At 44.9% G+C, this 13,305-nt stretch overlaps 1 protein-coding gene across 1 annotated transcript; it reads left to right on the plus strand.

The window, feature by feature from the left end:
* Window positions 1-7,841: 7,841 nt before the first annotated feature.
* Window positions 7,842-12,391, plus strand: LOC131729993 (uncharacterized protein K02A2.6-like). Its single transcript, XM_059020229.1, has one exon. The coding sequence runs from the start codon at window positions 8,279-8,281 to the stop codon at window positions 12,353-12,355; it is 4,077 nt and encodes a 1,358-aa protein (XP_058876212.1). The 5' UTR covers window positions 7,842-8,278; the 3' UTR covers window positions 12,356-12,391.
* Window positions 12,392-13,305: the final 914 nt, after the last annotated feature.

Here is a 13,305-nt window from a genome sequence, read left to right on the forward strand (position 1 = left end):
TTTGGTGAGCAATAATGCAGGGAAAGCAGCGGGCGGGATGGCGAGCTTGTCCTGCTGCTCCAACACAAGCTACCTTAAGAGCCGGTACGATGCGGGCAATGGGTGAAGTTCGTCAGGAGTACTGCATAAAAAAACGAGTGTGTTGTCGTGGCAGTTGGTGATCAAAGAAATAAAACAAAATAAAATCAATAAATAATAATGTCATAGACTTAAAGTCATACCTTTGAAGTCATAATGCATTGCAATTGTTATTAGGGAATGTTGTGCTGTGTTTTCAAGCGCTTCAATGTGCTGCTCTGCAAGGTATGGAGACAGCGGGTGCGTTCACGGAGATCATGAGCAGCCGGAGATCAAGAGCAGCCGCCGCAGGGGAGGGATACCATGGTAAATAGGTTACCTATTTACCATGGTATCTCTCCCCTGGTGCGTTGTGTTTTCGTGAGCAATAATGCAGGAAAGCAGCGGGCGGGATGGCGAGCTTGTCCTTCTGCTCCAACACAAGCTACCTTAAGAGCCGGTACGATGCGGGGCAATGGGTGAAGTTCGTCAGGAGTACTGCATAAAAAAAAACGAGTGTGTTGTCGTGGCAGTTGGTGATCAAAGAAATAAAACAAAATAAAATCAATAAATAATAATGTCATAGACTTAAAGTCATACCCTTGAAGTCATAATGCATTGCAAGTGTTATTAGGGAATGTTGTGCTGTGTTTTCAAGCGCTTCAATGTGCTGCTCTGCAAGGTTTGGAGACAGCGGGTGCGTTCACGGAGATCATGAGCAGCCGGAGATCAAGAGCAGCCGCCGCAGGGGAGGGATACCATGGTAAATAGGTTACCTATTTACCATGGTATCTCTCCCCTGGGTGCGTTGTGTTTTCGTGAGCAATAATGCAGGAAAGCAGCGGGCGGGATGGCGAGCTTGTCCTGCTGCTCCAACACAAGCTACCTTAAGAGCCTGTACGATGCGGGCAATGGGTGAAGTTCGTCAGGAGTACTGCATAAAAAAAACGAGTGTGTTGTCGTGGCAGTTGGTGATCAAAGAAATAAAACAAAATAAAATCAATAAATAATAATGTCATAGACTTAAAGTCATACCTTTGAAGTCATAATGCATTGCAAGTGTTATTAGGGAATGTTGTGCTGTGTTTTCAAGCGCTTCAATGTGCTGCTCTGCAAGGTTTGGAGACAGCGGGTGCGTTCACGGAGATCATGAGCAGCCGGAGATCAAGAGCAGCCGCCGCAGGGGAGGGATACCATGGTAAATAGGTTACCTATTTACCATGGTATCTCTCCCCTGGGTGCGTTGTGTTTTCGTGAGCAATAATGCAGGAAAGCAGCGGGCGGGATGGCGAGCTTGTCCTGCTGCTCCAACACAAGCTACCTTAAGAGCCGGTACGATGCGGGCAATGGGGTGAAGTTCGTCAGGAGTACTGCATAAAAAAAACGAGTGTGTTGTCGTGGCAGTTGGTGATCAAAGAAATAAAACAAAATAAAATCAATAAATAATAATGTCATAGACTTAAAGTCATAATGCATTGCAAGTGTTATTAGGGAATGTTGTGCTGTGTTTTCAAGCGCTTCAATGTGCTGCTCTGCAAGGTTTGGAGACAGCGGGTGCGTTCACGGAGATCATGAGCAGCCGGAGATCAAGAGCAGCCGCCGCAGGGGAGGGATACCATGGTAAATAGGTTACCTATTTACCATGGTATCTCTCCCCTGGGGTGCGTTGTGTTTTCGTGAGCAATAATGCAGGAAAGCAGCGGGCGGGATGGCGAGCCTTGTCCTGCTGCTCCAACACAAGCTACCTTAAGAGCCGGTACGATGCGGGCAATGGGTGAAGTTCGTCAGGAGTACTGCATAAAAAAAAAACGAGTGTGTTGTCGTGGCAGTTGGTGATCAAAGAAATAAAACAAAATAAAATCAATAAATAATAATGTCATAGACTTAAAGTCATACCTTTGAAGTCATAATGCATTGCAAGTGTTATTAGGGAATGTTGTGCTGTGTTTTCAAGCGCTTCAATGTGCTGCTCTGCAAGGTTTGGAGACAGCGGGTGCGTTCCACGGAGATCATGAGCAGCCGGAGATCAAGAGCAGCCGCCGCAGGGGAGGATACCATGGTAAATAGGTTACCTATTTACCATGGTATCTCTCCCCTGGGTGCGTTGTGTTTTCGTGAGCAATAATGCAGGAAAGCAGCGGGCGGGATGGCGAGCTTGTCCTGCTGCTCCAACACAAGCTACCTTAAGAGCCGGTACGATGCGGGCAATGGGTGAAGTTCGTCAGGAGTACTGCGTAAAAAAACGAGTGTGTTGTCGTGGCAGTTGGTGATCAAAGAAATAAAACAAAATAAAATCAATAAATAATAATGTCATAGACTTAAAGTCATACCTTTGAAGTCATAATGCATTGCAAGTGTTATTAGGGAATGTTGTGCTGTGTTTTCAAGCGCTTCAATGTGCTGCTCTGCAAGGTTTGGACACAGAGGGTGCGTTCACGGAGATCATGAGCAGCCGGAGATCAAGAGCAGCCGCCGCAGGGGAGGGATACCATGGTAAATAGGTTACCCTATTTACCATGGTATCTCTCCCCTGGGTGCGTTGTGTTTTCGTGAGCAATAATGCAGAAAAGCAGCGGGCGGGATGGCGAGCTTGTCCTGCTGCTCCAACACAAGCTACCTTAAGAGCCGGTACGATGCGGGCAATGGGTGAAGTTCGTCAGGAGTACTGCATAAAAAAAAACGAGTGTGTTGTCGTGGCAGTTGGTGATCAAAGAAATAAAACAAAATAAAATCAATAAATAATAATGTCATAGACTTAAAGTCATACCTTTGAAGTCATAATGCATTGCAAGTGTTATTAGGGAATGTTGTGCCTGTGTTTTCAAGCGCTTCAATGTGCTGCTCTGCAAGGTTTGGAGACAGCGGGTGCGTTCACGGAGATCATGAGCAGCCGGAGATCAAGAGCAGCCGCCGTAGGGGAGGGATACCATGGTAAATAGGTTACCTATTTACCATGGTATCTCTCCCCTGGGTGCGTTGTGTTTTCGTGAGCAATAATGCAGGAAAGCAGCGGGCAGGATGGCGAGCTTGTCCTGCTGCTCCAACACAAGCTACCTTAAGAGCCGGTACGATGCGGGCAATGGGTGAAGTTCGTCAGGAGTACTGCATAAAAAAAACGAGTGTGTTGTCGTGGCAGTTGGTGATCAAAGAAATAAAACAAAATAAAATCAATAAATAATAATGTCATAGACTTAAAGTCATAATTGCAAGTGTTATTAGGGAATGTTGTGCTGTGTTTTCAAGCGCTTCAATGTGCTGCTCTGCAAGGTTTGGAGACAGCGGTTGCGTTCACGGAGATCATGAGCAGCCGGAGATCAAGAGCAGCCGCCGCAGGGGAGGGATACCATGGTAAATAGGTTACCTATTAAATAGGTTACCTATTTACCATGGTATCTCTCCCCTGGGTGCGTTGTGTTTTGGTGAGCAATAATGCAGGAAAGCAGCGGGCGGGATGGCGAGCTTGTCCTGCTGCTCCAACACAAGCTACCTTAAGAGCCGGTACGATGCGGGCAATGGGTGAAGTTCGTCAGGAGTACTGCATAAAAAAACGAGTGTGTTGTCGTGGCAGTTGGTGATCAAAGAAATAAAACAAAATAAAATCAATAAATAATAATGTCATAGACTTAAAGTCATACCTTTGAAGTCATAATGCATTGCAATTGTTATTAGGGAATGTTGTGCTGTGTTTTCAAGCGCTTCAATGTGCTGCTCTGCAAGGTATGGAGACAGCGGGTGCGTTCACGGAGATCATGAGCAGCCGGAGATCAAGAGCAGCCGCCGCAGGGGAGGGATACCATGGTAAATAGGTTACCTATTTACCATGGTATCTCTCCCCTGGGTGCGTTGTGTTTTCGTGAGCAATAATGCAGGAAAGCAGCGGGCGGGATGGCGAGCTTGTCCTTCTGCTCCAACACAAGCTACCTTAAGAGCCGGTACGATGCGGGCAATGGGTGAAGTTCGTCAGGAGTACTGCATAAAAAAAACGAGTGTGTTGTCGTGGCAGTTGGTGATCAAAGAAATAAAACAAAATAAAATCAATAAATAATAATGTCATAGACTTAAAGTCATACCCTTGAAGTCATAATGCATTGCAAGTGTTATTAGGGAATGTTGTGCTGTGTTTTCAAGCGCTTCAATGTGCTGCTCTGCAAGGTTTGGAGACAGCGGGTGCGTTCACGGAGATCATGAGCAGCCGGAGATCAAGAGCAGCCGCCGCAGGGGAGGGATACCATGGTAAATAGGTTACCTATTTACCATGGTATCTCTCCCCTGGGTGCGTTGTGTTTTCGTGAGCAATAATGCAGGAAAGCAGCGGGCGGGATGGCGAGCTTGTCCTGCTGCTCCAACACAAGCTACCTTAAGAGCCTGTACGATGCGGGCAATGGGTGAAGTTCGTCAGGAGTACTGCATAAAAAAAACGAGTGTGTTGTCGTGGCAGTTGGTGATCAAAGAAATAAAACAAAATAAAATCAATAAATAATAATGTCATAGACTTAAAGTCATACCTTTGAAGTCATAATGCATTGCAAGTGTTATTAGGGAATGTTGTGCTGTGTTTTCAAGCGCTTCAATGTGCTGCTCTGCAAGGTTTGGAGACAGCGGGTGCGTTCACGGAGATCATGAGCAGCCGGAGATCAAGAGCAGCCGCCGCAGGGGAGGGATACCATGGTAAATAGGTTACCTATTTACCATGGTATCTCTCCCCTGGGTGCGTTGTGTTTTCGTGAGCAATAATGCAGGAAAGCAGCGGGCGGGATGGCGAGCTTGTCCTGCTGCTCCAACACAAGCTACCTTAAGAGCCGGTACGATGCGGGCAATGGGTGAAGTTCGTCAGGAGTACTGCATAAAAAAAACGAGTGTGTTGTCGTGGCAGTTGGTGATCAAAGAAATAAAACAAAATAAAATAAATAAATAATAATGTCATAGACTTAAAGTCATACCTTTGAAGTCATAATGCATTGCAAGTGTTATTAGGGAATGTTGTGCTGTGTTTTCAAGCGCTTCAATGTGCTGCTCTGCAAGGTTTGGAGACAGCGGGTGCGTTCACGGAGATCATGAGCAGCCGGAGATCAAGAGCAGCCGCCGCAGGGGAGGGATACCATGGTAAATAGGTTACCTATTTACCATGGTATCTCTCCCCTGGGTGCGTTGTGTTTTCGTGAGCAATAATGCAGGAAAGCAGCGGGCGGGATGGCGAGCTTGTCCTGCTGCTCCAACACAAGCTACCTTAAGAGCCGGTACGATGCGGGCAATGGGTGAAGTTCGTCAGGAGTACTGCATAAAAAAAACGAGTGTGTTGTCGTGGCAGTTGGTGATCAAAGAAATAAAACAAAATAAAATCAATAAATAATAATGTCATAGACTTAAAGTCATACCTTTGAAGTCATAATGCATTGCAAGTGTTATTAGGGAATGTTGTGCTGTGTTTTCAAGCGCTTCAATGTGCTGCTCTGCAAGGTTTGGAGACAGCGGGTGCGTTCACGGAGATCATGAGCAGCCGGAGATCAAGAGCAGCCGCCGCAGGGGAGGGATACCATGGTAAATAGGTTACCTATTTACCATGGTATCTCTCCCCTGGGTGCGTTGTGTTTTCGTGAGCAATAATGCAGGAAAGCAGCGGGCGGGATGGCGAGCTTGTCCTGCTGCTCCAACACAAGCTACCTTAAGAGCCGGTACGATGCGGGCAATGGGTGAAGTTCGTCAGGAGTACTGCATAAAAAAACGAGTGTGTTGTCGTGGCAGTTGGTGATCAAAGAAATAAAACAAAATAAAATCAATAAATAATAATGTCATAGACTTAAAGTCATACCTTTGAAGTCATAATGCATTGCAAGAGTTATTAGGGAATGTTGTGCTGTGTTTTCAAGCGCTTCAATGTGCTGCTCTGCAAGGTTTGGAGACAGCGGGTGCGTTCACGGAGATCATGAGCAGCCGGAGATCAAGAGCAGCCGCCGCAGGGGAGGGATACCATGGTAAATAGGTTACCTATTTAAATAGGTTACCTATTTACCATGGTATCTCTCCCCTGGGTGCGTTGTGTTTTCGTGAGCAATAATGCAGGAAAGCAGCGGGCGGGATGGCGAGCTTGTCCTGCTGCTCCAACACAAGCTACCTTAAGAGCCGGTACGATGCGGGCAATGGGTGAAGTTCGTCAGGAGTACTGCGTAAAAAAAACGAGTGTGTTGTCGTGGCAGTTGGTGATCAAAGAAATAAAACAAAATAAAATCAATAAATAATAATGTCATAGACTTAAAGTCATACCTTTGAAGTCATAATGCATTGCAAGTGTTATTAGGGAATGTTGTGCTGTGTTTTCAAGCGCTTCAGTGTGCTGCTCTGCAAGGTTTGGAGACAGCGGGTGCGTTCACGGAGATCATGAGCAGCCGGAGATCAAGAGCAGCCGCCGCAGGGGAGGGATACCATGGTAAATAGGTTACCTATTTACCATGGTATCTCTCCCCTGGGTGCGTTGTGTTTTCGTGAGCAATAATGCAGGAAAGCAGCGGGCGGGATGGCGAGCTTGTCCTGCTGCTCCAACACAAGCTACCTTAAGAGCCGGTACGATGCGGGCAATGGGTGAAGTTCGTCAGGAGTACTGCGTAAAAAAAACGAGTGTGTTGTCGTGGCAGTTGGTGATCAAAGAAATAAAACAAAATAAAATCAATAAATAATAATGTCATAGACTTAAAGTCATACCTTTGAAGTCATAATGCATTGCAAGTGTTATTAGGGAATGTTGTGCTGTGTTTTCAAGCGCTTCAATGTGCTGCTCTGCAAGGTTTGGAGACAGCGGGTGCGTTCACGGAGATCATGAGCAGCCGGAGATCAAGAGCAGCCGCCGCAGGGGAGGGATACCATGGTAAATAGGTTACCTATTTACCATGGTATCTCTCCCCTGGGTGCGTTGTGTTTTCGTGAGCAATAATGCAGGAAAGCAGCGGGCGGGATGGCGAGCTTGTCCTGCTGCTCCAACACAAGCTACCTTAAGAGCCGGTACGATGCGGGCAATGGGTGAAGTTCGTCAGGAGTACTGCATAAAAAAAACGAGTGTGTTGTCGTGGCAGTTGGTGATCAAAGAAATAAAACAAAATAAAATCAATAAATAATAATGTCATAGACTTAAAGTCATACCTTTGAAGTCATAATGCATTGCAAGTGTTATTAGGGAATGTTGTGCTGTGTTTTCAAGCGCTTCAATGTGCTGCTCTGCAAGGTTTGGAGACAGCGGGTGCGTTCACGGAGATCATGAGCAGCCGGAGATCAAGAGCAGCCGCCGCAGGGGAGGGATACCATGGTAAATAGGTTAACTATTTACCATGGTATCTCTCCCCTGGGTGCGTTGTGTTTTCGTGAGCAATAATGCAGGAAAGCAGCGGGCGGGATGGCGAGCTTGTCCTGCTGCTCCAACACAAGCTACCTTAAGAGCCGGTACGATGCGGGCAATGGGTGAAGTTCGTCAGGAGTACTGCATAAAAAAAACGAGTGTGTTGTCGTGGCAGTTGGTGATCAAAGAAATAAAACAAAATAAAATCAATAAATAATAATGTCATAGACTTAAAGTCATACCTTTGAAGTCATAATGCATTGCAAGAGTTATTAGGGAATGTTGTGCTGTGTTTTCAAGCGCTTCAATGTGCTGCTCTGCAAGGTTTGGAGACAGCGGGTGCGTTCACGGAGATCATGAGCAGCCGGAGATCAAGAGCAGCCGCCGCAGGGGAGGGATACCATGGTAAATAGGTTACCTATTTAAATAGTGTAGTGACGTCGGCTGGATAGGACGTCACTTCCGAAAAAGAGAACTGAAGCGTGAGGGCAGATTTCCAGACGGATTCGTAGCGTCATGGTTAATAATATGAGGACTAGCAGTAGTGTGCAATTAAGAGGAATAATCACCAGCCTGGCTATGTTATAGACCATATAATAAATAGTTGTTCTGTTTGGGTTACCCTGGATAGAGTGTCGTTATTGTGGGGAATTACACTACGAGGAACACAAGATACAACATAAAATGGCGACGAGGATAAACAATTAGAAAACAAAAAAAACAAAAAAAAAAAAAAAAAAACAAAAAAAAAAAAAAAGGGAAAACAAAGACAGCAGCGCTTACTACTCACAACATTGGATCGGGTGAAGTAAGAAGATTTTCAAGGTAAATATATATATATATAACAGAAGCAAACTACTTAATTATAAAACGCTGGAATAAACTAATCCAAGAAAAATGTCAGGCACAGTGGGGTCAGTTTCTCCGTTTGATGCTAACTCTCAGACTTGGGAAGAATATTGCGAGATATTAACTCATTTTTTCACTGCAAATGACATTGACGCTGCTGATAAAAAGAGAGCGATTCTACTGAGTGGCGTGGGGGCACAGACCTACAGTTTAATACGGAATCTACTGAGTCCTGAGAAACCGGGAGACAAATCGTTTGAAGATTTAGTCAAATTGCTACAAAACCACTATAATCCCAAACCAAGTGAAATTGTCGAAAGATTTAAATTTAATTCCAGGAACAGGAAAACTGATGAGACTGTGGGAGATTACGTAGCTGAATTAAGAAGGCTAGCTAAAGACTGTAACTATGGTGATGCACTGAGTCAAATGTTACGAGATAGACTTGTCTGTGGCATAAATGAGAACGCAATACAGAGAAGACTGCTGTCTGAATCGCAGTTAACATTTATTTCTGCCTTAAACATTGCCCAAGCTATGGAGTCTGCAAACAAAAATGTAAAGGACTTACAGTCACAGTTTAAAGATACAACCGACACGGGTGTCAGCGCGCAACAAGAGCAAGCACAGTCTACTGTAAACAAAGTGTTTACTAGCAGGCGACAGTATAAAATGCCAGCGCGCACTAATTGTTATCGATGTGGAGGTCTGCATAACTCAAACGAGTGTAGATTTAAGTTAGAAACGTGCTATAATTGTGGCATTAAAGGCCATATTAGCAGAGCTTGCAGAAACAAAGCAAGAGGAAGCCAAGACACGTCTCCAAGTGGGAAAGGGAAACGTCAATTTACTTCTAATGACACCCGCAGTGCTCTTCACATAGCAGAAGGGGGCGATACAGGAACAAACAAAGAAACAGAAGAGATATACACAATCTACAGTATAGTGAACATGGATATTCCAAAAGTAGATCCCTTTACCATGAAGCTTGATGTAAATGGAAGGCATGTAGAATTTGAAGTGGATACTGGCTGTAGTGTTACCATAATGAGCCAAGCAGCTTATTCTAAATTATGGAACAACAAACAAGCACCGGCATTAGGAAAGTGCACAATTAAATTAAAAACATACACAGGCCAGCTAGTGGATACTTTAGGAGCAGCTGTAGTGACAGTGACATACAAAGAAAAAGTCAATAAATTACCATTAGTGGTGGTGGCTACTTCAGGGCCAAATTTACTAGGCAGAGGGTGGCTTTCAAAGTTAGAAATGGATTGGAGAGTGTTACATCAATTGACACAAACAAGCTGTCAGAGGCTATGTGATGTGTTAGAAGTGCATGGAACTGTGTTTAAAGAGGAACTGGGCACCTTACAGGGAGCAAAAGCAAAAATATACGTTGACGGCAACACCAACCCCCGATTTTTCAAACCCAGATCAGTCCCCTATGCCATGAAGCCTAAAGTGGAAGCGGAGCTGGAACGACTGTTAAAGGAGAAGATTATAGAACCTGTGCAGTTTTCAAACTGGGCAGCGCCTATTGTACCTGTCTTGAAACCGGATGGCTCTGTGCGTATCTGTGGGGATTATAAACTCACTGTAAATAGAGTGTCCAAACTGGAGCAGTATCCAATCCCCAAGATTGAGGATTTATTTGCCATCCTGGCAGGGGGAGAGAGATTCACTAAACTAGACATGAGTCATGCATACCAACAGGTTGTATTAGATGAGGGGTCCAAGGAGTATGTGACCATAAATACCCATAAAGGACTGTTTAGATATAATCGGCTTCCCTTTGGTGTTTCTTCAGCACCTGCTATATTCCAGAGGACTATGGAGGGGTTGTTGCAGGGGATCCCTAACGTGGCCATATACCTAGATGATATCTTGGTCACAGGAAGCACAGAAAAGGAACACCTCCAGAGTTTGACAACAGTGTTAAGCAGGCTGGAAGCTGCAGGTCTGCGCCTTAAACGGAGTAAGTGTACTTTCCTCGAGAAAGAAGTGGTATTTCTAGGACACAAAATAGATGCCACAGGTTTGCACCCGGTGCAAGACAAAGTCAGGGCAATACAACAGGCCCCAGCTCCTAAGAATGTAACAGAATTAAAAGCATATCTGGGACTATTGAATTATTATAATAAATTCCTTCCCAGGGTATCAACACTGTTGACAGCCCTATATGTACTGTTACGCAAAGATGTGAAATGGATGTGGGGAGCTAAACAACAAGAAGCCTTTGAAGCATCAAAGAAACTGTTACAGTCATCGGATGTGCTAGTCCACTATGATGCAACTAAAGAGCTGATCTTGTCCTGCGATGCTTCACCATATGGAGTAGGGGCTGTTCTGTCGCACCGTATGCCTGAGGGGGTAGAAAAACCAATTGGATTTGTATCCAGAACATTGACAGAGGCAGAAAAGAATTATTCTCAGCTGGACAAAGAAGGTTTAGGAGTGATATTTGGAGTACAAAAGTTCCACAATTACATATATGGTCGACATTTTACAATCTGTACAGACCATAAGCCATTGATCACCCTATTAAATGAGATGAAAGCTGTTCCACAGATGGCATCACCCAGAATCCAGAGATGGGCAGTAACCTTAAGAGCATACGAATATACAATTCAGTATAAGCCCGGAAAAGATCATGGTAATGCAGATGCTTTTAGTCGCCTTCCGTTGCCAGAAAGCCCACCAGCAGGAAGGACTGAAGACAGAGTATTATTGATGGACCACTTGGACATGCCCCCGGTAACTGCATCACAAATTAGGGCGTGGATAGGGAAGGACCCAGTGCTGGCGAGAGTACGAGAATATGTGCTCAGAGGTTGGCCGGCACAAGTACATGAAACAGAGATGAGGCCCTTCTTTTCCAGAAAAGACGAATTGAGCGTACTAGATGGTTGCATACTCTGGGCAGCCAGGATGGTTATACCAAAACCAGGCCGAGTGCAAATCTTGAATCAGTTACACCAGGCTCACCCTGGGTCTACACGCATGAAAGGTCTAGCTCGAAGCTACGTTTGGTGGCCAAAAATAGACGAAGACATTGAAATGCAAATCAAAACTTGTGAAACATGCCAAATACACCAGAAAGCTCCAGCTCAAGCACCACTGCATCCTTGGGAGTGGCCCGATAAACCATGGAGAAGACTACATATCGATTATGCAGGCCCATTCCTAGGAAAAATGTTCCTAGTGATAATAGACGCACATTCAAAATGGATAGATGTTTACCCTTCCAATACATCGACAGCTTCAGCAACAATAGAGAAACTTCGTCACAGCTTCAGTACACATGGATTACCAGAAACCATAGTGTCGGACAATGGCACTGCTTTCCTCAGTTCAGAGTTTCAAGGCTTTATGAAAGCAAATGGCATTAGTCATGTAACAACAGCGCCTTACCATCCCGCATCTAATGGTTTAGCAGAGAGGGCTGTGCAAACTGTGAAAGAATATTTGAAGAAAACACCAGGAAACACTGTGGAAGTAAAATTGGCCAGAGCGTTGTTTAGTTACAGGATTACACCACAATCAACAACAGGCTTGTCTCCGGCTGAAATGCTCATGGGAAGAAAATTACGATTGGATCTTCTACAGCCTGACTTAAAAAGGAAAATTCAGAAGAGACAACTGCGAGTCAAAGAAAGACATGACAAACATGCCAAGCTCAGAACATTTGAGCGAGGAGATCTGGTTTATGTCAGGAACTTTGGACCAGGGGAAAGGTGGATTTCAGCGATCGTGCAAGATTCAACAGGTCCTGTTTCATATACTGCTAAATTAGGAAATGGACAAATAGTGAGACGCCATGTGGATCAAGTCCGAGAGAGAGAAAAAAAACACACCCCTGAGGAAAGTCCAGCAGTTATTCCAATAGACCAAGAGATAACTACAGAGTCAGGAAGCACCACATTGCAGGGAGAACGGTTAGGTACTGAGATGAGGTCACCAGAAAGGGCTGAGCAACAAACTGCACCAGAGGATCTTCACAGAGATGGTCAAAGCAGGAATCCTGGAGAGACATCTGTAAATAGTTCTATGCAACAGGAAGTACCAAGACATTCAGTGAGGACGAGAATTCCTCCAAATTATCTCAAGGACTATGTTAATTAGATATTCACGGACGAGATAGTAGTAGCAACTTTAGAAGGGAGGAAGTGTAGTGACGTCGGCTGGATAGGACGTCACTTCCGAAAAAGAGAACTGAAGCGTGAGGGCAGATTTCCAGACGGATTCGTAGCGTCATGGTTAATAATATGAGGACTAGCAGTAGTGTGCAATTAAGAGGAATAATCACCAGCCTGGCTATGTTATAGACCATATAATAAATAGTTGTTCTGTTTGGGTTACCCTGGATAGAGTGTCGTTATTGTGGGGAATTACACTACGAGGAACACAAGATACAACAAATAGGTTACCTATTTACCATGGTATCTCTCCCCTGGGTGCGTTGTGTTTTCGTGAGCAATAATGCAGGAAAGCAGCGGGCGGGATGGCGAGCTTGTCCTGCTGCTCCAACACAAGCTACCTTAAGAGCCGGTACGATGCGGGCAATGGGTGAAGTTCGTCAGGAGTACTGCGTAAAAAAAACGAGTGTGTTGTCGTGGCAGTTGGTGATCAAAGAAATAAAACAAAATAAAATCAATAAATAATAATGTCATAGACTTAAAGTCATACCTTTGAATTCATAATGCATTGCAAGTGTTATTAGGGAATGTTGTGCTGTGTTTTCAAGCGCTTCAATGTGCTGCTCTGCAAGGTTTGGAGACAGCGGGTGCGTTCACGGAGATCATGAGGAGCCGGAGATCAAGAGCAGCCGCCGCAGGGGAGGGATACCATGGTAAATAGGTTACCTATTTACCATGGTATCTCTCCCCTGGGTGCGTTGTGTTTTCGTGAGCAATAATGCAGGAAAGCAGCGGGCGGGATGGCGAGCTTGTCCTGCTGCTCCAACACAAGCTACCTTAAGAGCCGGTACGATGCGGGCAATGGGTGAAGTTCGTCAGGAGTACTGCGTAAAAAAAACGAGTGTGTTGTCGTGGCAGTTGGTGATCAAAGAAATA

Source organism: Acipenser ruthenus, unplaced genomic scaffold, assembly GCF_902713425.1.
Source record: "Acipenser ruthenus unplaced genomic scaffold, fAciRut3.2 maternal haplotype, whole genome shotgun sequence".
Lineage (NCBI taxonomy): Eukaryota > Metazoa > Chordata > Actinopteri > Acipenseriformes > Acipenseridae > Acipenser > Acipenser ruthenus.